This window comes from Procambarus clarkii, chromosome 30 (genome assembly GCF_040958095.1).
Source record: "Procambarus clarkii isolate CNS0578487 chromosome 30, FALCON_Pclarkii_2.0, whole genome shotgun sequence".
NCBI lineage: Eukaryota > Metazoa > Arthropoda > Malacostraca > Decapoda > Cambaridae > Procambarus > Procambarus clarkii.
The window spans coordinates 31,478,215-31,505,676 of NC_091179.1; the positions used below are offsets into that span (position 1 = coordinate 31,478,215).

Genomic DNA, 27,462 nt, shown 5'->3' on the forward strand with positions numbered 1-27,462 from the left:
CACGAGTTCTCTCACATTGACAGTGGCTTGATGGAAAATGCAGACTGACCCCACACTCATCTGGTGCCTTCGGGAAGTAGAGATGTTTGAGATATATATATCTCGAACTATCTACTTCTTTTGAAAGGTCTGATGGTGTAGTGGGTTAAAGCATACTAGTTATGCCTGCTACTGGAAGGTAGTTGTGCTTTCTGGGTTCGAGTCCCACTGGTGGGTGTTGTCCAAAGATTATTTAATCTTCACTTGTGGTTTATGCAAGTATAGGCTTATAAGCTGGACACGAGTTCTCTCACATTGACAGTGGCTTGATGGAAAATGCAGACTGACCCCACACTCATCTGGTGCCTTCGGGAAGTAGAGATGTTTGAGATATATATATCTCGAACTATCTACTTCTTTTGAAAGGTCTGATGGTGTAGTGGGTTAAAGCATACTAGTTATGCCTGCTACTGGAAGGTAGTTGTGCTTTCTGGGTTCGAGTCCCACTGGTGGGTGTTGTCCAAAGATTATTTAATCTTCACTTGTGGTTTATGCAAGTATAGGCTTATAAGCTGGACACGAGTTCTCTCACATTGACAGTGGCTTGATGGAAAATGCAGACTGACCCCACACTCATCTGGTGCCTTCGGGAAGTAGAGATGTTTGAGATATATATATCTCGAACTATCTACTTCTTTTGAAAGGTCTGATGGTGTAGTGGGTTAAAGCATACTAGTTATGCCTGCTACTGGAAGGTAGTTGTGCTTTCTGGGTTCGAGTCCCACTGGTGGGTGTTGTCCAAAGATTATTTAATCTTCACTTGTGGTTTATGCAAGTATAGGCTTATAAGCTGGACACGAGTTCTCTCACATTGACAGTGGCTTGATGGAAAATGCAGACTGACCCCACACTCATCTGGTGCCTTCGGGAAGTAGAGATGTTTGAGATATATATATCTCGAACTATCTACTTCTTTTGAAAGGTCTGATGGTGTAGTGGGTTAAAGCATACTAGTTATGCCTGCTACTGGAAGGTAGTTGTGCTTTCTGGGTTCGAGTCCCACTGGTGGGTGTTGTCCAAAGATTATTTAATCTTCACTTGTGGTTTATGCAAGTATAGGCTTATAAGCTGGACACGAGTTCTCTCACATTGACAGTGGCTTGATGGAAAATGCAGACTGACCCCACACTCATCTGGTGCCTTCGGGAAGTAGAGATGTTTGAGATATATATATCTCGAACTATCTACTTCTTTTGAAAGGTCTGATGGTGTAGTGGGTTAAAGCATACTAGTTATGCCTGCTACTGGAAGGTAGTTGTGCTTTCTGGGTTCGAGTCCCACTGGTGGGTGTTGTCCAAAGATTATTTAATCTTCACTTGTGGTTTATGCAAGTATAGGCTTATAAGCTGGACACGAGTTCTCTCACATTGACAGTGGCTTGATGGAAAATGCAGACTGACCCCACACTCATCTGGTGCCTTCGGGAAGTAGAGATGTTTGAGATATATATATCTCGAACTATCTACTTCTTTTGAAAGGTCTGATGGTGTAGTGGGTTAAAGCATACTAGTTATGCCTGCTACTGGAAGGTAGTTGTGCTTTCTGGGTTCGAGTCCCACTGGTGGGTGTTGTCCAAAGATTATTTAATCTTCACTTGTGGTTTATGCAAGTATAGGCTTATAAGCTGGACACGAGTTCTCTCACATTGACAGTGGCTTGATGGAAAATGCAGACTGACCCCACACTCATCTGGTGCCTTCGGGAAGTAGAGATGTTTGAGATATATATATCTCGAACTATCTACTTCTTTTGAAAGGTCTGATGGTGTAGTGGGTTAAAGCATACTAGTTATGCCTGCTACTGGAAGGTAGTTGTGCTTTCTGGGTTCGAGTCCCACTGGTGGGTGTTGTCCAAAGATTATTTAATCTTCACTTGTGGTTTATGCAAGTATAGGCTTATAAGCTGGACACGAGTTCTCTCACATTGACAGTGGCTTGATGGAAAATGCAGACTGACCCCACACTCATCTGGTGCCTTCGGGAAGTAGAGATGTTTGAGATATATATATCTCGAACTATCTACTTCTTTTGAAAGGTCTGATGGTGTAGTGGGTTAAAGCATACTAGTTATGCCTGCTACTGGAAGGTAGTTGTGCTTTCTGGGTTCGAGTCCCACTGGTGGGTGTTGTCCAAAGATTATTTAATCTTCACTTGTGGTTTATGCAAGTATAGGCTTATAAGCTGGACACGAGTTCTCTCACATTGACAGTGGCTTGATGGAAAATGCAGACTGTCCCCACAGTCATCTGGTGCCTTCGGGAAGTAGAGATGTTTGAGATATATATATCTCGAACTATCTACTTCTTTTGAAAGGTCTGATGGTGTAGTGGGTTAAAGCATACTAGTTATGCCTGCTACTGGAAGGTAGTTGTGCTTTCTGGGTTCGAGTCCCACTGGTGGGTGTTGTCCAAAGATTATTTAATCTTCACTTGTGGTTTATGTAAGTATAGGCTTATAAGCTGGACACGAGTTCTCTCACATTGACAGTGGCTTGATGGAAAATGCAGACTGACCCCACACTCATCTGGTGCCTTCGGGAAGTAGAGATGTTTGAGATATATATATCTCGAACTATCTACTTCTTTTGAAAGGTCTGATGGTGTAGTGGGTTAAAGCATACTAGTTATGCCTGCTACTGGAAGGTAGTTGTGCTTTCTGGGTTCGAGTCCCACTGGTGGGTGTTGTCCAAAGATTATTTAATCTTCACTTGTGGTTTATGCAAGTATAGGCTTATAAGCTGGACACGAGTTCTCTCACATTGACAGTGGCTTGATGGAAAATGCAGACTGACCCCACACTCATCTGGTGCCTTCGGGAAGTAGAGATGTTTGAGATATATATATCTCGAACTATCTACTTCTTTTGAAAGGTCTGATGGTGTAGTGGGTTAAAGCATACTAGTTATGCCTGCTACTGGAAGGTAGTTGTGCTTTCTGGGTTCGAGTCCCACTGGTGGGTGTTGTCCAAAGATTATTTAATCTTCACTTGTGGTTTATGCAAGTATAGGCTTATAAGCTGGACACGAGTTCTCTCACATTGACAGTGGCTTGATGGAAAATGCAGACTGACCCCACACTCATCTGGTGCCTTCGGGAAGTAGAGATGTTTGAGATATATATATCTCGAACTATCTACTTCTTTTGAAAGGTCTGATGGTGTAGTGGGTTAAAGCATACTAGTTATGCCTGCTACTGGAAGGTAGTTGTGCTTTCTGGGTTCGAGTCCCACTGGTGGGTGTTGTCCAAAGATTATTTAATCTTCACTTGTGGTTTATGCAAGTATAGGCTTATAAGCTGGACACGAGTTCTCTCACATTGACAGTGGCTTGATGGAAAATGCAGACTGACCCCACACTCATCTGGTGCCTTCGGGAAGTAGAGATGTTTGAGATATATATATCTCGAACTATCTACTTCTTTTGAAAGGTCTGATGGTGTAGTGGGTTAAAGCATACTAGTTATGCCTGCTACTGGAAGGTAGTTGTGCTTTCTGGGTTCGAGTCCCACTGGTGGGTGTTGTCCAAAGATTATTTAATCTTCACTTGTGGTTTATGCAAGTATAGGCTTATAAGCTGGACACGAGTTCTCTCACATTGACAGTGGCTTGATGGAAAATGCAGACTGACCCCACACTCATCTGGTGCCTTCGGGAAGTAGAGATGTTTGAGATATATATATCTCGAACTATCTACTTCTTTTGAAAGGTCTGATGGTGTAGTGGGTTAAAGCATACTAGTTATGCCTGCTACTGGAAGGTAGTTGTGCTTTCTGGGTTCGAGTCCCACTGGTGGGTGTTGTCCAAAGATTATTTAATCTTCACTTGTGGTTTATGCAAGTATAGGCTTATAAGCTGGACACGAGTTCTCTCACATTGACAGTGGCTTGATGGAAAATGCAGACTGACCCCACACTCATCTGGTGCCTTCGGGAAGTAGAGATGTTTGAGATATATATATCTCGAACTATCTACTTCTTTTGAAAGGTCTGATGGTGTAGTGGGTTAAAGCATACTAGTTATGCCTGCTACTGGAAGGTAGTTGTGCTTTCTGGGTTCGAGTCCCACTGGTGGGTGTTGTCCAAAGATTATTTAATCTTCACTTGTGGTTTATGCAAGTATAGGCTTATAAGCTGGACACGAGTTCTCTCACATTGACAGTGGCTTGATGGAAAATGCAGACTGACCCCACACTCATCTGGTGCCTTCGGGAAGTAGAGATGTTTGAGATATATATATCTCGAACTATCTACTTCTTTTGAAAGGTCTGATGGTGTAGTGGGTTAAAGCATACTAGTTATGCCTGCTACTGGAAGGTAGTTGTGCTTTCTGGGTTCGAGTCCCACTGGTGGGTGTTGTCCAAAGATTATTTAATCTTCACTTGTGGTTTATGCAAGTATAGGCTTATAAGCTGGACACGAGTTCTCTCACATTGACAGTGGCTTGATGGAAAATGCAGACTGACCCCACACTCATCTGGTGCCTTCGGGAAGTAGAGATGTTTGAGATATATATATCTCGAACTATCTACTTCTTTTGAAAGGTCTGATGGTGTAGTGGGTTAAAGCATACTAGTTATGCCTGCTACTGGAAGGTAGTTGTGCTTTCTGGGTTCGAGTCCCACTGGTGGGTGTTGTCCAAAGATTATTTAATCTTCACTTGTGGTTTATGCAAGTATAGGCTTATAAGCTGGACACGAGTTCTCTCACATTGACAGTGGCTTGATGGAAAATGCAGACTGACCCCACACTCATCTGGTGCCTTCGGGAAGTAGAGATGTTTGAGATATATATATCTCGAACTATCTACTTCTTTTGAAAGGTCTGATGGTGTAGTGGGTTAAAGCATACTAGTTATGCCTGCTACTGGAAGGTAGTTGTGCTTTCTGGGTTCGAGTCCCACTGGTGGGTGTTGTCCAAAGATTATTTAATCTTCACTTGTGGTTTATGCAAGTATAGGCTTATAAGCTGGACACGAGTTCTCTCACATTGACAGTGGCTTGATGGAAAATGCAGACTGTCCCCACAGTCATCTGGTGCCTTCGGGAAGTAGAGATGTTTGAGATATATATATCTCGAACTATCTACTTCTTTTGAAAGGTCTGATGGTGTAGTGGGTTAAAGCATACTAGTTATGCCTGCTACTGGAAGGTAGTTGTGCTTTCTGGGTTCGAGTCCCACTGGTGGGTGTTGTCCAAAGATTATTTAATCTTCACTTGTGGTTTATGTAAGTATAGGCTTATAAGCTGGACACGAGTTCTCTCACATTGACAGTGGCTTGATGGAAAATGCAGACTGACCCCACACTCATCTGGTGCCTTCGGGAAGTAGAGATGTTTGAGATATATATATCTCGAACTATCTACTTCTTTTGAAAGGTCTGATGGTGTAGTGGGTTAAAGCATACTAGTTATGCCTGCTACTGGAAGGTAGTTGTGCTTTCTGGGTTCGAGTCCCACTGGTGGGTGTTGTCCAAAGATTATTTAATCTTCACTTGTGGTTTATGCAAGTATAGGCTTATAAGCTGGACACGAGTTCTCTCACATTGACAGTGGCTTGATGGAAAATGCAGACTGACCCCACACTCATCTGGTGCCTTCGGGAAGTAGAGATGTTTGAGATATATATATCTCGAACTATCTACTTCTTTTGAAAGGTCTGATGGTGTAGTGGGTTAAAGCATACTAGTTATGCCTGCTACTGGAAGGTAGTTGTGCTTTCTGGGTTCGAGTCCCACTGGTGGGTGTTGTCCAAAGATTATTTAATCTTCACTTGTGGTTTATGCAAGTATAGGCTTATAAGCTGGACACGAGTTCTCTCACATTGACAGTGGCTTGATGGAAAATGCAGACTGACCCCACACTCATCTGGTGCCTTCGGGAAGTAGAGATGTTTGAGATATATATATCTCGAACTATCTACTTCTTTTGAAAGGTCTGATGGTGTAGTGGGTTAAAGCATACTAGTTATGCCTGCTACTGGAAGGTAGTTGTGCTTTCTGGGTTCGAGTCCCACTGGTGGGTGTTGTCCAAAGATTATTTAATCTTCACTTGTGGTTTATGCAAGTATAGGCTTATAAGCTGGACACGAGTTCTCTCACATTGACAGTGGCTTGATGGAAAATGCAGACTGACCCCACACTCATCTGGTGCCTTCGGGAAGTAGAGATGTTTGAGATATATATATCTCGAACTATCTACTTCTTTTGAAAGGTCTGATGGTGTAGTGGGTTAAAGCATACTAGTTATGCCTGCTACTGGAAGGTAGTTGTGCTTTCTGGGTTCGAGTCCCACTGGTGGGTGTTGTCCAAAGATTATTTAATCTTCACTTGTGGTTTATGCAAGTATAGGCTTATAAGCTGGACACGAGTTCTCTCACATTGACAGTGGCTTGATGGAAAATGCAGACTGACCCCACACTCATCTGGTGCCTTCGGGAAGTAGAGATGTTTGAGATATATATATCTCGAACTATCTACTTCTTTTGAAAGGTCTGATGGTGTAGTGGGTTAAAGCATACTAGTTATGCCTGCTACTGGAAGGTAGTTGTGCTTTCTGGGTTCGAGTCCCACTGGTGGGTGTTGTCCAAAGATTATTTAATCTTCACTTGTGGTTTATGCAAGTATAGGCTTATAAGCTGGACACGAGTTCTCTCACATTGACAGTGGCTTGATGGAAAATGCAGACTGACCCCACACTCATCTGGTGCCTTCGGGAAGTAGAGATGTTTGAGATATATATATCTCGAACTATCTACTTCTTTTGAAAGGTCTGATGGTGTAGTGGGTTAAAGCATACTAGTTATGCCTGCTACTGGAAGGTAGTTGTGCTTTCTGGGTTCGAGTCCCACTGGTGGGTGTTGTCCAAAGATTATTTAATCTTCACTTGTGGTTTATGCAAGTATAGGCTTATAAGCTGGACACGAGTTCTCTCACATTGACAGTGGCTTGATGGAAAATGCAGACTGACCCCACACTCATCTGGTGCCTTCGGGAAGTAGAGATGTTTGAGATATATATATCTCGAACTATCTACTTCTTTTGAAAGGTCTGATGGTGTAGTGGGTTAAAGCATACTAGTTATGCCTGCTACTGGAAGGTAGTTGTGCTTTCTGGGTTCGAGTCCCACTGGTGGGTGTTGTCCAAAGATTATTTAATCTTCACTTGTGGTTTATGCAAGTATAGGCTTATAAGCTGGACACGAGTTCTCTCACATTGACAGTGGCTTGATGGAAAATGCAGACTGACCCCACACTCATCTGGTGCCTTCGGGAAGTAGAGATGTTTGAGATATATATATCTCGAACTATCTACTTCTTTTGAAAGGTCTGATGGTGTAGTGGGTTAAAGCATACTAGTTATGCCTGCTACTGGAAGGTAGTTGTGCTTTCTGGGTTCGAGTCCCACTGGTGGGTGTTGTCCAAAGATTATTTAATCTTCACTTGTGGTTTATGCAAGTATAGGCTTATAAGCTGGACACGAGTTCTCTCACATTGACAGTGGCTTGATGGAAAATGCAGACTGACCCCACACTCATCTGGTGCCTTCGGGAAGTAGAGATGTTTGAGATATATATATCTCGAACTATCTACTTCTTTTGAAAGGTCTGATGGTGTAGTGGGTTAAAGCATACTAGTTATGCCTGCTACTGGAAGGTAGTTGTGCTTTCTGGGTTCGAGTCCCACTGGTGGGTGTTGTCCAAAGATTATTTAATCTTCACTTGTGGTTTATGCAAGTATAGGCTTATAAGCTGGACACGAGTTCTCTCACATTGACAGTGGCTTGATGGAAAATGCAGACTGACCCCACACTCATCTGGTGCCTTCGGGAAGTAGAGATGTTTGAGATATATATATCTCGAACTATCTACTTCTTTTGAAAGGTCTGATGGTGTAGTGGGTTAAAGCATACTAGTTATGCCTGCTACTGGAAGGTAGTTGTGCTTTCTGGGTTCGAGTCCCACTGGTGGGTGTTGTCCAAAGATTATTTAATCTTCACTTGTGGTTTATGCAAGTATAGGCTTATAAGCTGGACACGAGTTCTCTCACATTGACAGTGGCTTGATGGAAAATGCAGACTGACCCCACACTCATCTGGTGCCTTCGGGAAGTAGAGATGTTTGAGATATATATATCTCGAACTATCTACTTCTTTTGAAAGGTCTGATGGTGTAGTGGGTTAAAGCATACTAGTTATGCCTGCTACTGGAAGGTAGTTGTGCTTTCTGGGTTCGAGTCCCACTGGTGGGTGTTGTCCAAAGATTATATATATATATATATATATATATATATATATATATATATATATATATATATGTATATTAGTATATTTTGGTAGCAGTCTTTCCTGTAGACATATATTATTAAAATGACCGAAAAAGTAAGATTAATAATTCTAGCACAAATTTTCTCGATCTTTCTTACGTTTCTTTTCACTGTTGATGGTAATTCAAATAACAATTCTCCAAAATTCATTTTTATTTCTAGTCTGACGCGACACTTGAGCGCGTTTCGTAAAACTTATTACATTTTCAAAGACTTTAGTTTACACACACACACACACACAACTTTAACTGAATAGAGCTTAAACTTCTTCGAGTTTTTTGTACCTACATTTGGGTGAGGTGACATGTTACAATAGTTTTGGATGAGGTGAAAATAAACTTTTAACACAAGACAGGACACGAAACAATGGGTATTAAAGGTAGGTCACTGCAGATGTAGATCTGCAAGGTATCTTTGGTAGTGACCTTCTTTTGTGTCTCGAGGTCGAATATGTCGTCCAACAGAATTTCCAACTCTACTTTCCGGGCCATCTCACTCGGTCTGGACATAACATGACAGTTTATGCCCAGATTTAGGAGAGTGACTTGGTCCTCAGTGAGGTTAATTCCTGCAAGGTTCAGGAAGCCATCTCTTGGTCGTGGAATTGCCATAGGTCCTCCATATAATGTTGTTAGTTTCTTGATAATCCTTGTTTCAGTGCTGAGGTGATGTTGGTCTGTGAGGATGTCGAGGTGTTGTTCAATGCGGGTACGGATACTATGGTCGATGTTGCTATTTCTCCACTCGTTCGTAGCATGAAGTAGTTGCGTTTTGTTGTCTTTGATTTCATTCTCTGCCTTGTATATCTGATCACGAATCAGATCCTGGCGATATTTTATCGTGAAGGCTTGATTCCTTGCTGCTGGGTCGTGCGTTTTAATATTAGTATATTTTGGTAGCAGTCTTTCCTGTAGACATATATTATTAAATATGACCGAAAAAGTAAGATTAATAATTCTAACACGAATTTTCTCAATCTTTCGTACATTTCTTTTCACTGTTGGTGGTAATTCAAAAATCAATTCTCCAAAATTCATTTTTATTTCTAGTCTGACGCGACACTTGAGCGCGTTTATATATATATATATATATATATATATATATATATATATATATATATATATATATATATATATATATATATATATATATATATATTTTATTAAATATGACCGAAAAAGTAAGATTAATAATTCTAACACGAATTTTCTCAATCTTTCGTACATTATGCTTCACTGTTGGAGGTAAATCAAAAATCACTTCTCCAAAATTCATTTTTATTTCTAGTCTGACGCGACACGGGCGCGTTTCGTAAAACTTATTACATTTTCAAAGACTTCACAAATACACAACTGATTAGAACTTGCGTTTCCCTGATTTTATATCTACATTTGAGTGAGGTGGGAAGGGTGATGTGGCATTACATTTGAGTGAGGTGGGAAGGATGATGTGGCATTAGAGGATATTAATAGGGTATTAAAAGTATCAACACAAGACAGAACACGAAACAATGGATATTGAATAGAAGTGTTTGTAGAAAGCCTATTGGTCCATATTTCTTGATGCTTCTATATTGGAGCGGAGTCTTGAGGTGGGTAGAATATAGTTGTGCAATAATACGTCAAGCCGCCTGCTATCGCTGTATCTATCGATGATTTCTGTGTTGTTTACTAGGATTTCTCTGGCGATGGTTTGGTTATGGGAAGAGATTATATGTTCCTTAATGGAGCCCTGTTGTTTATGCATCGTTAAACGCCTAGAAAGAGATGTTGTTGTCTTGCCTATATACTGGGTTTTTTGGAGCTTACAGTCCCCAAGTGGGCATTTGAAGGCATAGACGACGTTAGTCTCTTTTAAAGCGTTCTGTTTCGTGTCTGGAGAGTTTCTCATGAGTAGGCTGGCCGTTTTTCTGGTTTTATAGTAAATCGTCAGTTGTATCCTCTGATTTTTGTCTGTAGGGATAACGTTTCTATTAACAATATCTTTCAGGACCCTTTCCTCTGTTTTATGAGCTGTGGAAAAGAAGTTCCTGTAAAATAGTCTAATAGGGGGTATAGGTGTTGTGTTAGTTGTCTCTTCGGAGGTTGCATGGCTTTTCACTTTCCTTCTTATGATGTCTTCGATGAAACCATTGGAGAAGCCGTTATTGACTAGAACCTGCCTTACCCTACAGAGTTCTTCGTCGACTTGCTTCCATTCTGAGCTGTGGCTGAGAGCACGGTCGACGTATGCGTTAACAACACTCCTCTTGTACCTGTCAGGGCAGTCGCTGTTGGCATTTAGGCACATTCCTATGTTTGTTTCCTTTGTGTAGACTGCAGTGTGGAAACCTCCGCCCTTTTCCATGACTGTTACATCTAGAAAAGGCAGCTTCCCATCCTTTTCCGTCTCGTAAGTGAAACGCAGCACGGAACTCTGCTCAAATGCCTCCTTCAGCTCCTGCAGATGTCTGACATCAGGTACCTGTGTAAAAATGTCGTCAACATACCTGCAGTATATGGCCGGTTTCAAGTTCATGTCGACTAAGACTTTTTGCTCGATGGTACCCATGTAGAAGTTTGCAAACAGGACACCTAGGGGAGAACCCATAGCGACCCCATCTACTTGCTTATACATATGCCCATCCGGGCTCAAGAAGGGTGCCTCTTTAGTACAAGCTTGGAGTAGTTTCCTCAGAATACTTTCTGGCATGTCAAGAGGAGTACAGGCTGGATCACGATACACTCTGTCGGCTATCATTCCGATTGTCTCGTCCACAGGTACGTTGGTAAACAGCGATTCTACGTCCAACGAGGCTCTTATCCCTGTGGCCCGTGCGCCCCGCAGTAAGTCCACAAATTCCTTTGGAGACTTCAGGCTGAAGGCGCAAGGAACATAAGGAGTCAGCAGGCCGTTGAGTCGCTTTGCCAGTCTGTACGTGGGTGTGGGTATCTGGCTAATGATTGGCCGAAGTGGGTTTCCAGGCTTGTGCGTCTTGACATTTCCATACGCATATCCAGGTTTATATTCCCCAATGATCTTTGGCAGGTGGAGTCCGGATTTCTTGGCGTTCACAGTTTCGATCAGTTTGTTGACCTTTGCTTTTAATTCGGCTGTAGTGTCCTTCGTTACCCTTTGGAACTTAGTTTGGTCAGAGAGTATGATGTTCATTTTCGCCAGATATTCGTCTTTTTTAAGAATGACATATATTGGCGACTTGTCACCTCTCCTGACAACTATCTCCTTGTTCTCACGAAGGCTTTTAGCTGCCGCTCTAAGCTCGGGGGACAGTATGGTGCTTCTGTAGTTGCCTCGATTCTTTCCTCCTTCTGCAATAAGTTCTGCTTGTAAGGTATCTTTGGTAGTGACCTTCTTTTGTGTCTCGAGGTCGAATATGTCGTCCAACAGAATTTCCAACTCCACTTTCCGGGCCATTTCACTCGGTCTGGACATAACATGACAGTTTATGCCCAGATTTAGGAGAGTGACTTGGTCCTCAGTGAGGTTAATTCCTGCAAGGTTCAGGAAGCCATCTCTTGGTCGTGGAATTGCCATAGGTCCTCCATATAATGTTGTTAGTTTCTTGATAATCCTTGTTTCAGTGCTGAGGTGATGTTGGTCTGTGAGGATGTCGAGGTGTTGTTCAATGCGGGTACGGATACTATGGTCGATGTTGCTATTTCTCCACTCGTTTGTAGCATGAAGTAGTTGCGTTTTTTTGTCTTTGATTTCATTACTTTCTTTAATGAAATCAAAGACACAAAAAAACGCAACTACTTCATGCTACAAACGAGTGGAGAAATAGCAACATCGACCATAGTATCCGTACCCGCATTGAACAACACCTCGACATCCTCACAGACCAACATCACCTCAGCACTGAAACAAGGATTATCAAGAAACTAACAACATTATATGGAGGACCTATGGCAATTCCACGACCAAGAGATGGCTTCCTGAACCTTGCAGGAATTAACCTCACTGAGGACCAAGTCACTCTCCTAAATCTGGGCATAAACTGTCATGTTATGTCCAGACCGAGTGAAATGGCCCGGAAAGTGGAGTTGGAAATTCTGTTGGACGACATATTCGACCTCGAGACACAAAAGAAGGTCACTACCAAAGATACCTTACAAGCAGAACTTATTGCAGAAGGAGGAAAGAATCGAGGCAACTACAGAAGCACCATACTGTCCCCCGAGCTTAGAGCGGCAGCTAAAAGCCTTCGTGAGAACAAGGAGATAGTTGTCAGGAGAGGTGACAAGTCGCCAATATATGTCATTCTTAAAAAAGACGAATATCTGGCGAAAATGAACATCATACTCTCTGACCAAACTAAGTTCCAAAGGGTAACGAAGGACACTACAGCCGAATTAAAAGCAAAGGTCAACAAACTGATCGAAACTGTGAACGCCAAGAAATCCGGACTCCACCTGCCAAAGATCATTGGGGAATATAAACCTGGATATGCGTATGGAAATGTCAAGACGCACAAGCCTGGAAACCCACTTCGGCCAATCATTAGCCAGATACCCACACCCACGTACAGACTGGCAAAGCGACTCAACGGCCTGCTGACTCCTTATGTTCCTTGCGCCTTCAGCCTGAAGTCTCCAAAGGAATTTGTGGACTTACTGCGGGGCGCACGGGCCACAGGGATAAGAGCCTCGTTGGACGTAGAATCGCTGTTTACCAACGTACCTGTGGACGAGACAATCGGAATGATAGCCGACAGAGTGTATCGTGATCCAGCCTGTACTCCTCTTGACATGCCAGAAAGTATTCTGAGGAAACTACTCCAAGCTTGTACTAAAGAGGCACCCTTCTTGAGCCCGGATGGGCATATGTATAAGCAAGTAGATGGGGTCGCTATGGGTTCTCCCCTAGGTGTCCTGTTTGCAAACTTCTACATGGGTACCATCGAGCAAAAAGTCTTAGTCGACATGAACTTGAAACCGGCCATATACTGCAGGTATGTTGACGACATTTTTACACAGGTACCTGATGTCAGACATCTGCAGGAGCTGAAGGAGGCATTTGAGCAGAGTTCCGTGCTGCGTTTCACTTACGAGACGGAAAAGGATGGGAAGCTGCCTTTTCTAGATGTAACAGTCATGGAAAAGGGCGGAGGTTTCCACACTGCAGTCTACACAAAGGAAACAAACATAGGAATGTGCCTAAATGCCAACAGCGACTGCCCTGACAGGTACAAGAGGAGTGTTGTTAACGCATACGTCGACCGTGCTCTCAGCCACAGCTCAGAATGGAAGCAAGTCGACGAAGAACTCTGTAGGGTAAGGCAGGTTCTAGTCAATAACGGCTTCTCCAATGGTTTCATCGAAGACATCATAAGAAGGAAAGTGAAAAGCCATGCAACCTCCGAAGAGACAACTAACACAACACCTATACCCCCTATTAGACTATTTTACAGGAACTTCTTTTCCACACCTCATAAAACAGAGGAAAGGGTCCTGAAAGATATTGTTAATAGAAACGTTATCCCTACAGACAAAAATCAGAGGATACAACTGACGATTTACTATAAAACCAGAAAAACGGCCAGCCTACTCATGAGAAACTCTCCAGACACGAAACAGAACGCTTTAAAAGAGACTAACGTCGTCTATGCCTTCAAATGCCCACTTGGGGACTGTAAGCTCCAAAAAAACCAGTATATAGGCAAGACAACAACATCTCTTTCTAGGCGTTTAACGATGCATAAACAACAGGGCTCCATTAAGGAACATATAATCTCTTCCCATAACCAAACCATCGCCAGAGAAATCCTAGTAAACAACACAGAAATCATCGATAGATACAGCGATAGCAGGCGGCTTGACGTTTGCGAGGCACTACACATCAAGAAGTCAACACCAGCAATCAACAGCCAATTATTGCACAACTATATTCTACCCACCTCAAGACTCCGCTCCAATATAGAAGCATCAAGAAATATGGACCAATAGGCTTTCTACAAACACTTCTATTCAATATCCATTGTTTCGTGTTCTGTCTTGTGTTGATACTTTTAATACCCTATTAATATCCTCTAATGCCACATCATCCTTCCCACCTCACTCAAATGTAATGCCACATCACCCTTCCCACCTCACTCAAATGTAGATATAAAATCAGGGAAACGCAAGTTCTAATCAGTTGTGTATTTGTGAAGTCTTTGAAAATGTAATAAGTTTTACGAAACGCGCCCGTGTCGCGTCAGACTAGAAATAAAAATGAATTTTGGAGAAGTGATTTTTGATTTACCTCCAACAGTGAAGCATAATGTACGAAAGATTGAGAAAATTCGTGTTAGAATTATTAATCTTACTTTTTCGGTCATATTTAATAAAATATGTCTACAGGAAAGACTGCTACCAAAATATACTAATATATATATATATATATATATATATATATATATATATATATATATATATATATATATATATATATATATATATATATATATATATATATATATATATATATATATATATACAAACCATAATCCACCCAAAATGTGTAGGAAAGTGATTTGTGGGAATTTTAATTCACAGTCCAATTTAAATATCATACAGTTTGCTATCAAAATATCTAAATTAACGTAAAATATAAATGTCCATATAATTTAATATAGACTAGATAAATATAAATCCCAAGAGTCATTTTCGCCACGCTACTACAATGTATAAACTTCATTCCATATAAACTACAGTGTATATTCCACTATCTGTCATCCAGTGTGTTCTCCATGCTCTCTCCTTTCCTCACACACTCACCCGTTCCTCACACACTCACCCGTTCCTCACACACTCACCCGTTCCTCACACACTCACCCGTTCCTCACACACTCACCCGCTCCTCACACACTCATCCTATTCGACCATTTACTTCCCGGCGTTCCTCTTCACCTTCTACCCTTAACGTCCACTGAACACATTCCTCAGGATTCAACTTCCAACCTTTCGTTAACGCCACCAAACCATCTCAGTGAACCACTTAGAATCTTTATTACACACAGAAATCACAATAGCGTGATATATCAAATGAACAAATCCACAAGGGCCGTGAAGAGGATTCGAACCTACGTCCGAGAGCATCCCAGACGCTGCCTTAATAGACTGAGCTACGACATTATTATTATTATCAACATCTTTATTGACAAAATTAATTACAATTTTGCCTAATCTGAGGATTTTGATAGTCTTAGTAAAGTGAGGATAATGCTGGTATTCACTGTCACGCAGGACAAAGGGTCATACATAAGATAATAGGTCTAAACTGTAGGCTGAAGCACATATATATCATGGTTACAATCAATGTTTTAATGTATGGATATGTGAAAACAACTTTCTACTGTGCACTGCCACACAAGGGCAGGGATGGGTTCATAAGTGATGCAGCTTAGAAGTAATATAAATAAAAATTGTTCTTGATTCTTTAAAATGGACTAGCAAATTTTAGGTAAATTATTAGGATGTCGTCCAGAACACCTGAGTCAATAAAATAGTTACACAGTTGGTGGTACAAGAGGCCAGGAGGTCTAAAGTCCTTTACGGTTTCACATTCATCAATATAGTGTTCTAGTGAATGCATTGAAGGTTTATCACAGAGTTTACAATCTGAGTTTTCTGGTAGTGGCTCAACCTCACCAACCTGCCAGATGTGTCTATAGCCAAGGCGAATTCGCGCAATGACTATATCACATTGCCTGGTTCGGTTACTGTGCTGACCATACAAATACCTATTATTACAAAACTTTTCATAACTTTTAATACTGCAGCTTTCAGGTCATTGGGCATTTCTTAGTTCTTCTAAATCTGAATTAATTTCTTTAATTTGTAAGTTTCTAATAACTGCATTAGATAGTCCAAAGTCATAATCAATGTTTTCTTTCCTGCAAGCCACATTGGCCACTCGATCTACAAAGTCATGTTTTCCAACTCCAACATGGGATGGGATCCAAACAAATTTTATACAAGAGTTATTATCATTGGCAAAAAATTACATACCATTTAATATTACAAGCTACTTCCGACATACATTGTGATGGGTTATTTAAGGACTGCAGAGCACTTTTAGAGTCACAGAAAATAACTCCACCACCATTGAGCTTAAGGTATTCAGTGGCTCGATAAATGCCCAAATGCTCGGTGTGTGTCGTGCTTGCCCAGTTGTTCAATCTCTGTGTACTAGTCATGATCATTTCATTCCCTTTATACACTACACATGCACAACCTGTTCTACCAGTGCCTAACTGCACAGAGCCATCAGTAAAGGCATAGGATTCAGTCGGTTTGAGAATTTAAAGATGACTGTCAATAGCTTCTAATGTTATACATCTCAAAATGTCAGTGTTATACATTTGTTTTACACTGATGGGGGTATAATGCAGAGAGACCTCCACATCTTTCCAAGGGGGAATATAGTGAACAGTTTTATCAGGGTTAAGAGACACATTCAGTTTCTGAAGATTATAGGCACAACAACTGAGCCACACACTGTAGGGAGCTTTTTGCGGCGGATTGAGGGAACAGTCAGAATTGTTTAGAATGGATCTCAATTTAATTTGAATAGAGCTGGGGGGACCATTATTTTTCAAAGTTTTGGCGCAAAATACAGTACTAATTAGAACTATTCTTTCGTATATTGAAGGTAATTGTAGTTCCTTTCTCATGTTAACAATTCTGACAGTTCTAGGACAACCCAGGATGATGCGCATGGCATCATTCTGTACTACATCTAGGCCTTGTAATTGTTTAGGAGAAAAATTAAGAAGATGCAAGGCATAATAATCAACAACAGATCGTATAAAGGCAATATAAAAACTACGAGCATATTTTATGTTAATGCCAAATCCTTTGTCAACAAGAGTTTTGAGAGGTTTAAGACGCTCAACGAGTTTTTTGCTCAGGTTGCTGACGAGATTTGTATCATTAACCTCGACTCCAAGATATTTATAAGACTCGCACGTTTCCACGGGCACTCCATTAATAGTATAGTTAACATGAAGAGAATGGGGAATAAGAACCCTTGTTTTATCAACAGAGATTATGAGGCCACATTCTACTACTTTCTTGGAGAATGCATCAAGTAACACTTGTAACCTTGGTTTACTGTGTGCCATAATACAAATATCATCAGCATAACATATAACAGTTTCCGTAGGTTGTACAGGTATGTCATGGATAAGTTTGTGCATAAGTATATTGAAGAGCATAGGACTTAGGACACCACCTTGAGGTGTACCTAGTTCGAATGAATCTGTTAATGTACTTTTAACTCCTTTAAATAGGACACTAGCACGCATGTTGGATAGGTAGCTCTTTATCCATCTCAGAAGATTACCTTTGATTCCAAATTCAGCAAGTTGCTCTAATATTATTTCACCATTCGCTACATCGAAAGCTGACTTTAGGTCAATAAAGGCTGCCTGTGTCCCATCCTGGGAGTGTACAAAATATTCAGCAATGCATGTTTGTGTGCTACACTTGGACATAAACCCATATAGGTTTGGGGACAGTTTTTCTTTGACCTGAAACATGACACGATTGAGAACAATTCTTTCCAAGACTTTACACATACAAGGTGTAAGGGAAATGGGTCTGAATCTTTGAGAGTTAGGTTTAGGAATTGGTACTATGAGACTTTGTGTCCATTTCTTTGGCAAGATACCTTGCGAGAGACTCATTTGATAGAGGTCAAGCAGAGGGTGGCTAGGGACATCATTCAGTAAGCTATAAGTAAGATAAGCTTAAGTAAGCTTCAGTAAGATGTTATAAGTTATACCATCCTCACCAGGGGCAGTTTGTTTAGGTTTCCCTAATACTGATGTCAATTCAAAGGGGGTTATAGCAAACTGATCCGTTAAATCTGGTGAGGAGCGTGCTATTTCAATATTAAAGTTTCTGTTAATGTTGGTATGTCTTAAATGCTGCTGTATATCTGGGGGTAAGGAAGAAATTTGTGAGACACTAGACCATTGAGCTAAGAGCATGTCAGCATATTCTGCAGGAGTATGATGAAGCTGAACTGGGGCTGAAGGTTTGGTAATGTTTTTAATTTTGTTCCACATTTACGATAATGTTGTAGTTCTATGGATACCTTGTAGGAATTGTTCCCAATATCTGTTCTTAACTTGACCCTTAAGCTCGCGAAAATCTCTGTTGGCATTAAGGAATGCAAGTAAATTGTCAGCTGTTTTGTCTCGTTTATAAGAGTCAGCAAGCTGAAGCACTTTAGCTCGCTCTGCAATAATAATAGGATCCTCTGTCCATGAGGAAGAACGAGTGTTCTTTTTTTTCCTTGATTTAACCCAGGTATCATAATAACTGGTAATGATACTGACAAGATCATTGTAAAAGTGGTCCACTGATACAGGTGTATACCCAGTGTACTACTTATGTACATAAGCCTTAAAGTCCTGTTTAAGATTGTCAGGAATGTTAATTTTAACCCTAGGATGAGGATTAGACCTAATATCCGCTACATTGTAATCACAATATATTGCAAAATGATCACTGACTAGTTCTGGGATGAGCTTAACGTTGACGTTATTATCTGCTAAGCTGTACCCAATCACATAATCCAGCCTACCCTCCAATAAATGGGTCTGTTTATCAGTATCATACACAGTAATATTATGATCATTAAGGTATTTCAAGAAGACCCTTCCATTATTGTTACACTGAACATCACCAAGAGCAGTGTGACGAGCATTAAAGTCACCCATACATAACATAGCTGTGTTACCTGTAGGTTTCTGTAGCAGTTCCGCTTTAAGTACACTACATAGTCCATATATGTTATACAGTAGGAAATGGCTATTTGCAGTTTGTAATTAGAATTTTTGGTAATATATACTATCACTCCTGTGAGTTTTAATTAGTTTACAGATTAATCCACTCTTAACATACGTGAGTACACCAGTTCCAATATCGTTGTTGTATGCTATATACCCAGGTATCCTGGGTGGGACCTTCTTGATAGTTGTGGACGTATATGGTCACATTTATCCGAAGATAAACACTTCGAATGTTCCAAGAAAGAAACTTAAATGCTTTTGTTTGATGAGCCATGGTTAGGTATCAAGGGAGTTAAGGTAATATTTAAGCTCGTTAATCACTTTGACAACATAACCAACTCTGTCGTGTGTCTTGAGTAATATCACTTTTGCTTAGGATGCGTTTCACCTGAGTAGGAGTTAGTGCTTTCTTAAAATCTCTACCTGTGACTACCTCAAGGGTTTCTTCATGATCTAGTGGGGGTGTCAGTGAGGGATCAATGAATACTCTAACACCATTCCCCATGGAGATTTGACACTCACGTTCCGTAGAGATAGGTGGCGTAGCCTCAACAGCTGCAAGATTATCACTCGCATCACTACTGGTGTTGGAAGAATTTACTTGTTCATTATCGCTAGCATGATTCACTTCACCACTATCACCGGGCAGATTCGTCTCTAATGTTTTTATTTTAATTTGCAATTCAGTAATTTTCTTTTTTAACCAGTCAATTTCTTCTGTAACTTTGCTTGTTTGCTTTAGCCCGACGATGGTTGGAAACTGCTCACCAGAGGTGACATCAGGAGCTTCCTGCTGAATACCTCCTGCAGCTGGACCAGACGCCTCTGGCTTCCTGCTCATGCTAGAGAGGGCGGGGCGTCGAGGGCAGTCACGATGCCAAACATCTACGCCTACATGCAAACACCTGGGTCACTTCCGGACCGGAGGAGAGGCTACCTCCCTATCCTCAAGGGCAGGGGGGGTCCCTGTGAGTACACTGCCTTGTATCGTGCTGCTCAGCACATAGCCCACACACAGGCTCATGTAGAGAGTACTTAGAGACATGCTGAGTACCGTGGAACTTAAAACAAAAAACAGGGGGGATACCCAAGGTCTGATAGGACTTGATGGGATGAAATGTCCAAAGAAGGTGTAATGTTCAGGGGGAGGGTCACTGCCATTCCAAACAATGATGATCCTGTTGAGAGGTTGACCGTCCTTATGTATCCTTCTTGCCTTGTAGACCTCTTCAAGTTTACACGCTCTATCAAGAGGATAATCTTTGGGATAACTGGTAACAAGATATTCCTTAAATTTTTTGGGTCGATTGATGATGTCTTCCCTGGTGAAAGCAATATTACCAACCTTACCGTCAATCAGTTGAGTGATGATAGCTTCTTGCTTACGTGACACAAAGATGTAAGGGGATGTTGGTCTAGGTCGGACTATATCGAGGAATGTTTTGGAGAATTTATTAGAAAGTTGTTCGAACCATGTCAGTTTATTGTTGGTGGTTGTTCCAGGTGGGAATGCCAGGCGCACAGAGTCAGCGCGGGAAGCAATAGGAGGCTTGTGTGGGCGTTCCCCTGGCTGGGTGGGCCCACCACCGCCCACCTACACATTTTTCACACGGGTTCCTGTGTTCCTGTCACCATTGCCAATGATCTCCCCATCAGCAGAGTCTGCACGTTTAGAATTTCTTCTCGCTTTCCGTGATTGTTGCACCTGCCACTCATTGTTGCTATCCAAATTAACATCGAATTCAATTTTATCGTCTGACTGCAACCCACTTCGAGCATCAACTAATTCCTCGCCGACGGGCTCAGGTACCATTGCTTGGATATCACTTGAATCATCAAGTACAACAGAAGGTAGATTGGTGAGCCTAGTTGCCATGGCAACGGGCCACGAGGCGCGGCGCCGGGTAGCTGCCCAGGGGCCGGATTCAGGAAGGTACTTACGAAGGTTTTTCCTCTTAGCTACAAATGTTTTCCTTCTTAGCGTCTTCGTGCCGGCTACGTCGGTATTCAAGTAGCTACACTAAGTGGAAAAACCTTCGTAAGTTCATTCCGGGATCTAAGTGTGGTTACGACCACTCGTAGCTTTATGTAAACTGGATATAACTAAATTTTTCTCTACTACATAACACTGGGATCGATTTTAAGATTTTGGAACATAAACAAAAGATTATAAAAATTGAATCTAGTGAAGAGGAGTCCTTCGTGTTAGTTATATAAGCATTCTCTGCTTGAAATTTAAAGTAAATATGTCTTTTATGATAGTATAATTAGTTTTATAATAGCAAGATATTATACCCGTAGTTATTAAGTAAATAAACACTGGTGAACATGAAATATAAGAGAAGGTGATGAGCCCTGCCTGGTGGGATCATATACTGTCACCAAATGACCCTGTTCACCCAGTAGTAAGGGTGTACCTTAGCTATACATACCCATTTATAATATATTTAGTTTGGTTTTATTTTGAAATTAAATCTGGGTGAGACATAAAATAAAAATATGCTGCACAAATGATGTTAGGTAAGGAGAAGGGTAAAAATGTCAAAACTTTATTCATTGAATACTTAAAGCTGTAGTTATGACTATATAGATTATTAAAAAAGAGAGAGGGAAGTAGGGGTCCAAGACCTCTTCCTGTTATACAATTTGGGTGTGGAACAAGTAATTATCAAAAGAAGGCACCATGCCGGGAAGGCTATGTAGCAGTAAGGCAGTGAGGTGAGGCAGCTACTTATTTGAGAAATGCTTATTTTATTTACCTTTTAAGCTGAGGCCACTTATTTTATTTGAGGAATACTCAGCTGATTCCTCTACATTTAGCATGGAACAAATTTGTGTCCAAGACCTCTTCCTGTTACACAATTTGGCTGTGTGTAACCAAACTAGAAGTGCTCTACAAATCAAGGGACCCAGAATGTGGAATGACCTCCCGAATCATGTCGAAGGCTGTACCTCTCTCAACCAGTTTAAGAGTTAAACCAAGTACTGCCTAATTAACTCCATGTAACCTAACTTACCTCCTAAATGTCAACCCATGTCTTGCTATTTTTTAAACAACGCTGTTCACCAACATGTGCAATTGCTGATTTATGCTATGTTAACCCCCCTTTTTGTATTTTTTATTCCTTCTTTCAACACAATTTATACCTAATCCCGATTACTATTAAGTTTTAGTCTGTGTTTTTTCCCCCACACCTTGCCCGAAATGCTATGAGAATTAGTGGCTTTAGGTATTGTATGTACTAGCTCTGTCTATAAATCCAACATTATGTTTGTAAATCAACTGTATGTACTTTTCCTGAATAAAATGTATATATTATTTATTTTTTAATCAGTAAGTATTAAAAGAAGGCACCAAGCTGGGAAGGCTATGTAGCACCATTGTGTGTAACAATAAATCAATTTTTTTTTTAACAAATAATGCACCTGTATGGTAAAACAAATCCTGTCAACTGTAAAAATATTGATGCAGTTATTTAAATGAAAAATATAATGAAAGAAATATTACTGGTTTATTTTTATCCTATCTTTTTGTACTGTACAGTATATCCAAGGAAGTGAAAAATTGAGACATAATGCACAATTTAATGAATGATTAGCATGGATTAGCAGTTCAAAAGAAATATGACTATTATATATCAACATGAGATCTTAATGATCCATGGTCAACATGATTTAATAAGGATAATACAGTACTGAATTTGAAATAATGCAAACTATAATTTAAAATCTTTATTACTGATTTTTTTATTAAGAAGATTAGGTATACACAGCAATGTGCTGCTACCCTATTCTATATGGAATATTACACAGTGTAGATAAAAAACTAGCTATAAGTTTATCTAATACTCCCATCTCACAGGATGGTTAGACATACTGTACATGGAATCAATTTAGAAAATACCAGCCTCAATACAAGAAACAAATCAACTGTGACTAAACAACTCTAAGCAATTTTCACAAGAGGTAAGCACTGAATCATGGAAACATTATATTATAATTACTCTTACCAGTTTCTACCAGACTCCTCTCAAACAATGTATTTTTAAACATGTTTAGGTATACACAGCAATGTGCTGCTTCCCTATTCTGTATAAAGGACCACACAGTGTAGATCAAAAACCAGCTACAAGCTCATCCAACATCCTCACCTCACAGGATGGCCAGTCATGGAAGTAGGAGAGAACAAAATACTTGATGCTGATCTATTAGCCTCCACTGGCAAAATCTGGGTGCAGCACAAGAATATCTTCCAATATTCCTGGGAGTATGAAGTAATTACAGAGCTCAAAATACCTCATACCATTTGGTATGAAGTCACTGATAACAGAGCAATCACAGATATAGTGTTGGAGAGTATGTTCTCTCAAGTAGGACTGAAAACAGATGTTTTTTTCCACCAAGAGGGCTATAAACCCATGGAACCGCCTACCCGCTGAAGTCGTAAATACCAAATTCCAGCTAAAAAATATCATTAAGACAATTGGCGGGCCCTTTAACAAACCGCCGGCTTTCTGTCCTCGTCGAGGACACTAGATAGTTAGTGGCCCTTGGGTAAATTCAGTAAATATATACAATAATTATCAGTGCATCTTCCGAGCAACAAGGACAGCTACACAGTATCTCTTAGAATTACGTAGGTAAACAACAAATGTAACATATTTGTTTGCTACAATGTCGGTGCTGGCTGTAGAAGTTGAAAAAACATTGTTTTACTTCGAAAAATACTAATTTTATAAGAAAATTCGACGTAAATAGGAGGCAGTAGAGCTCCGATAAGCCAGCGCTAAATCTTCAATATGAAGAATGTCGCTGCTCTCTGATTGGCCAAACGAAACACAGTAGTGACCTCTATCGGCATTCAAGTGAACCAACAATTTTCTTCCTAAGTGGACGTTATTGAATTGCACCTAAGTATCTTCTTAGGGCACACTTAGGAACCTTCGTAGCAAACCCACTTACGAAGAAATACACGGAGCTTCCTGAATCTAGGTCCAGGGCTCCGCCACACAGTTACCCACCTCATGTAAACACGCCAGTCGCGCACACACAAACCACGACGCTGTTGAGATGTTCCACTCTAGGCACTTCCCGCCCACTCTTGCACCTTCCTAGGATATTCTCACAGCACCTTGTGCAGGCTAGGCTCGGTGACGCCAGGATGTCACTAGGTATGGCTCAGTAAACAACAGAGTTTCCCCCACGCGTCCGCCCGCCGAGGGAGACCGAAAAAGCTAAGCTTTGTTGCAACACGTAACTAATCCTGCAGCTTCTTCGAGACACAAACCAGGGTTTTACACAATTCCCCCATGCACTCGAGCTATGACAATAGGCCGTTCTACCTCTTCGCCCTTACTTCATTACACCAAATAATGAGAATGGAATTAAATTTACAGAGTGTGTGTGATAGAGTCCGTGACATTAACACTAGAGTATCTATTCGTTTCATGCGGAGAAAAGGAGGGGATAAGCTGTTTGAGAGCGTTCAGACCTGCTTGAGTGACGTACACACTTCCAGGAAACTGAGGGAGACTCGCTATACGAGAGGATTAGCTCATGACCTCAGGGAATACGACGTACTTGACTGCTGTAAACCCTCTCGAAAGTGTAATATGTCTGCTCCCTGGAAAGTACAGAAAATAGACGTCGAAATTGTACCCCTCAAGGTGAAAAAGATTCATCATGAACCGGGACAATTACGGTGTTTGTATGGAAGCATGATATCTCGGTTACCAAGAGGCAACAGTTTACATGTATATTGCGACGGGTCGGTGGCGGAGGATGGCAGGGCAGGGTGTGGTGTCCTAATAAGGGATTATACGGAGTTTGGGACTGTGGACAGGATAATTGAACTCCGGCTTAGTAATTATATATCATCCACACAAGCTGAACTGCAGGCCATTCTGGCGTGTTTGGAGGAAGTACGTCATGACGACAAAAATGTTTTTGTATTTGTCGATAGCCGAGGAGCACTGGAGTCCTTAAACAGTAGAAACCCAGTCTTCATGTCTATAGTGGAGGACTGTAAGAGAAGAATAACTGAGATACAGCTGAAAGGTTATAGTGTGAAATTCATGTGGATTCCATCTCATGTTGGAATAGTGCTTAACGAGGTGGCGGATGACTTGGCCAAACGTGCCACATCAAAACCACAAGTTGACATCGAATGTGAATTCACAATGAGACAAATAAGAAGCAAAATCAGAAATATTCAGGCACAGGCGGGAGTGGAGAGGAGAGAGTTAATGTATGAGAGTAGTCAAACCATGCAACACTACATGTATGTGAGTCAAAACACCCATTTCACTTATGGTAAAAGGAGAAATGCTTGGAGTGACTCTGTGTACATGCGGCTCAGGCTTGGGTACAAATATTACTGGGAATATGGGATAGATGTTCATGGTAATGACACGAAGTGTAAACTATGTGGTATGTTAAGGTCTCACACCCTTGCCCATTATATTCTTGATTGTCCGTTGATTAGTGTATATAGAAACACTGAGATAAGGACTGTTCCTGAACAAATAGCCTGGATGTGTCACAACGGAAAGGTTGATGATATTCTTGAGAGATATAAGAATTTTGCACCAAGATTGTAATATTTTGTTGAATTATCTGCAGGTGTCTTGCAAATTGTCTATACAGTATACCTAGGTCATAAAAGTATTTGTGTGTACGTCTGATACCATACTCCTTGTGAGGGAGGAAATGTATATTTTTACCTCTCAGAATGTTTGGTAATATGTTTATTTGTGATGTGTGTATATGTATATATTAACACGTTGTACTGAACGGGGTGAGAATAGCTTGAGCTACCTCATCCCTTTGTGTGTATTTTACCTCAATAAACTTATTTCAATTTCAATTTCAATTTCAATTTCATTACACCTATTGACATAGCTCGAGTGCAGGGGGGAATTGTGTAAAACCCTGGTATGTGTCTCGGAGAGGCTGTGGGATCCAAGTAAATTCAGTAGAATTTCTGGTTGCAATTCTTATACCATGTCGTAGCTCAGTCGATTAAGGCAGCGTCTGGGATGCTCTCGGACGAATGTTCGAATCCTCGTCACGGCCCTTGTGGATTTGTTCACTTAGAATCTTCCTGTTTACCATCGATTGTATTCCACGTCGTTCACTCGCGCGCCTAACACGCAAGTGCTTCACAGACTGTCCATTTATTCCGCTCTAAATCAGGATTATTTGGGTTCTTGGCTGCCCAATCGCCTCGTAGGGGAGGGCGATATTGTCGTCTGGCCCCGGGCCTCTCCTACCACGGCTTCCACTGCTCGCAAGTGAAATAATAGTGCATTGACGGGCTCGATATTTACGAGGCTCTTCACTTGCTGGTGACCCGCTTGGTCTGGTCATGGTGGAGACTGAGGGGAGGTGAGGGGTGAGGGGAGGGGTGAGGGGAGGTGAGGGGTGGTGAGGGGAGGAGAGTAAGTGAGGGGTGAGGGGAGGAGAGGGGTGAGGGGAGGTGAGGGGTGAGGGGAGGTGAGGGGTGAGGGGTTGTGAGGGGTGAGGGGTTGTGAGGGGTGAGAGTAGGTAAGGGGTGAGGGGAGGTGAGGGGTGAGGGGTGAGGGAGGTATGGGGTGAGGGGAGGTGAGGGGTGAGGGAGGTATGGGGTGAGGGGAGGTGAGGGGTGAGGGAGGTATGGGGTGAGGGGAGGTGAGGGGTGAAGGGTGGTGAGGGGTGAAGGGTGGTGAGGGGTGAGGGGAGGTATGGGGTGAGGGGTGAGGGGAGGAGTAGAAGGGGAGAGGAATGAAGTAGTAGAGAGGCGGTGAGAAGGGGTAAGAGGTAAGAAGCAGAGGAAAGGCGGAGACGAATTAAATAAAAAATGAAATCAAATTTTTATATTTAGGTAAAAATACATACATCCATATTGAGTTACAACCACAATGTTGGATTTTTTTAATATAGCTAGTATATAACATGCCTAAAGTCACTAATACACACAACGTTTCGGGCAAGAAGTCACTAATACACACAACGTTTCGGGCAAGAAGTCACTAATACACACAACAGGTAAGACACTCGCCTGGCGTTCCGCGAGCGCTATGTCATGGGTTCGTATCCTGGCCGGGGAGGATTTACTGGGCGCAATTCCTTAACTGTAGCCTCTGTTTAACGCAACAGTAAAATGTGTACTTGGATGAAAAAACGATTCTTCGCGGCAGGGGATCGTATTCCAGGGACCATAGGATTAAGGACTTGCCCGAAACGCTACGCGTACTAGTGGCTGTACAAGAATGTAACAACTCTTGTATATATCTCAAAAAAAAAAAAAAAAAAAAAAAACATTTCGGGCAAGAAGTCACTAATACGC

General features: G+C 41.4%; 1 protein-coding gene across 1 annotated transcript in view; it reads right to left on the reverse strand.

Annotated features, from left to right (window-relative positions):
• LOC138370027 (putative golgin subfamily A member 6-like protein 19) overlaps positions 1-19,977 on the reverse strand; it is a 38,839-nt gene extending 18,862 nt beyond the window's left edge. Inside the window, exon 1 of the mRNA XM_069333798.1 lies at positions 19,525-19,977. Coding sequence (XP_069189899.1) covers positions 19,525-19,977 — 453 coding nt within the window. The remainder of the gene's footprint in view (positions 1-19,524) is intronic.
• Positions 19,978-27,462: the final 7,485 nt, after the last annotated feature.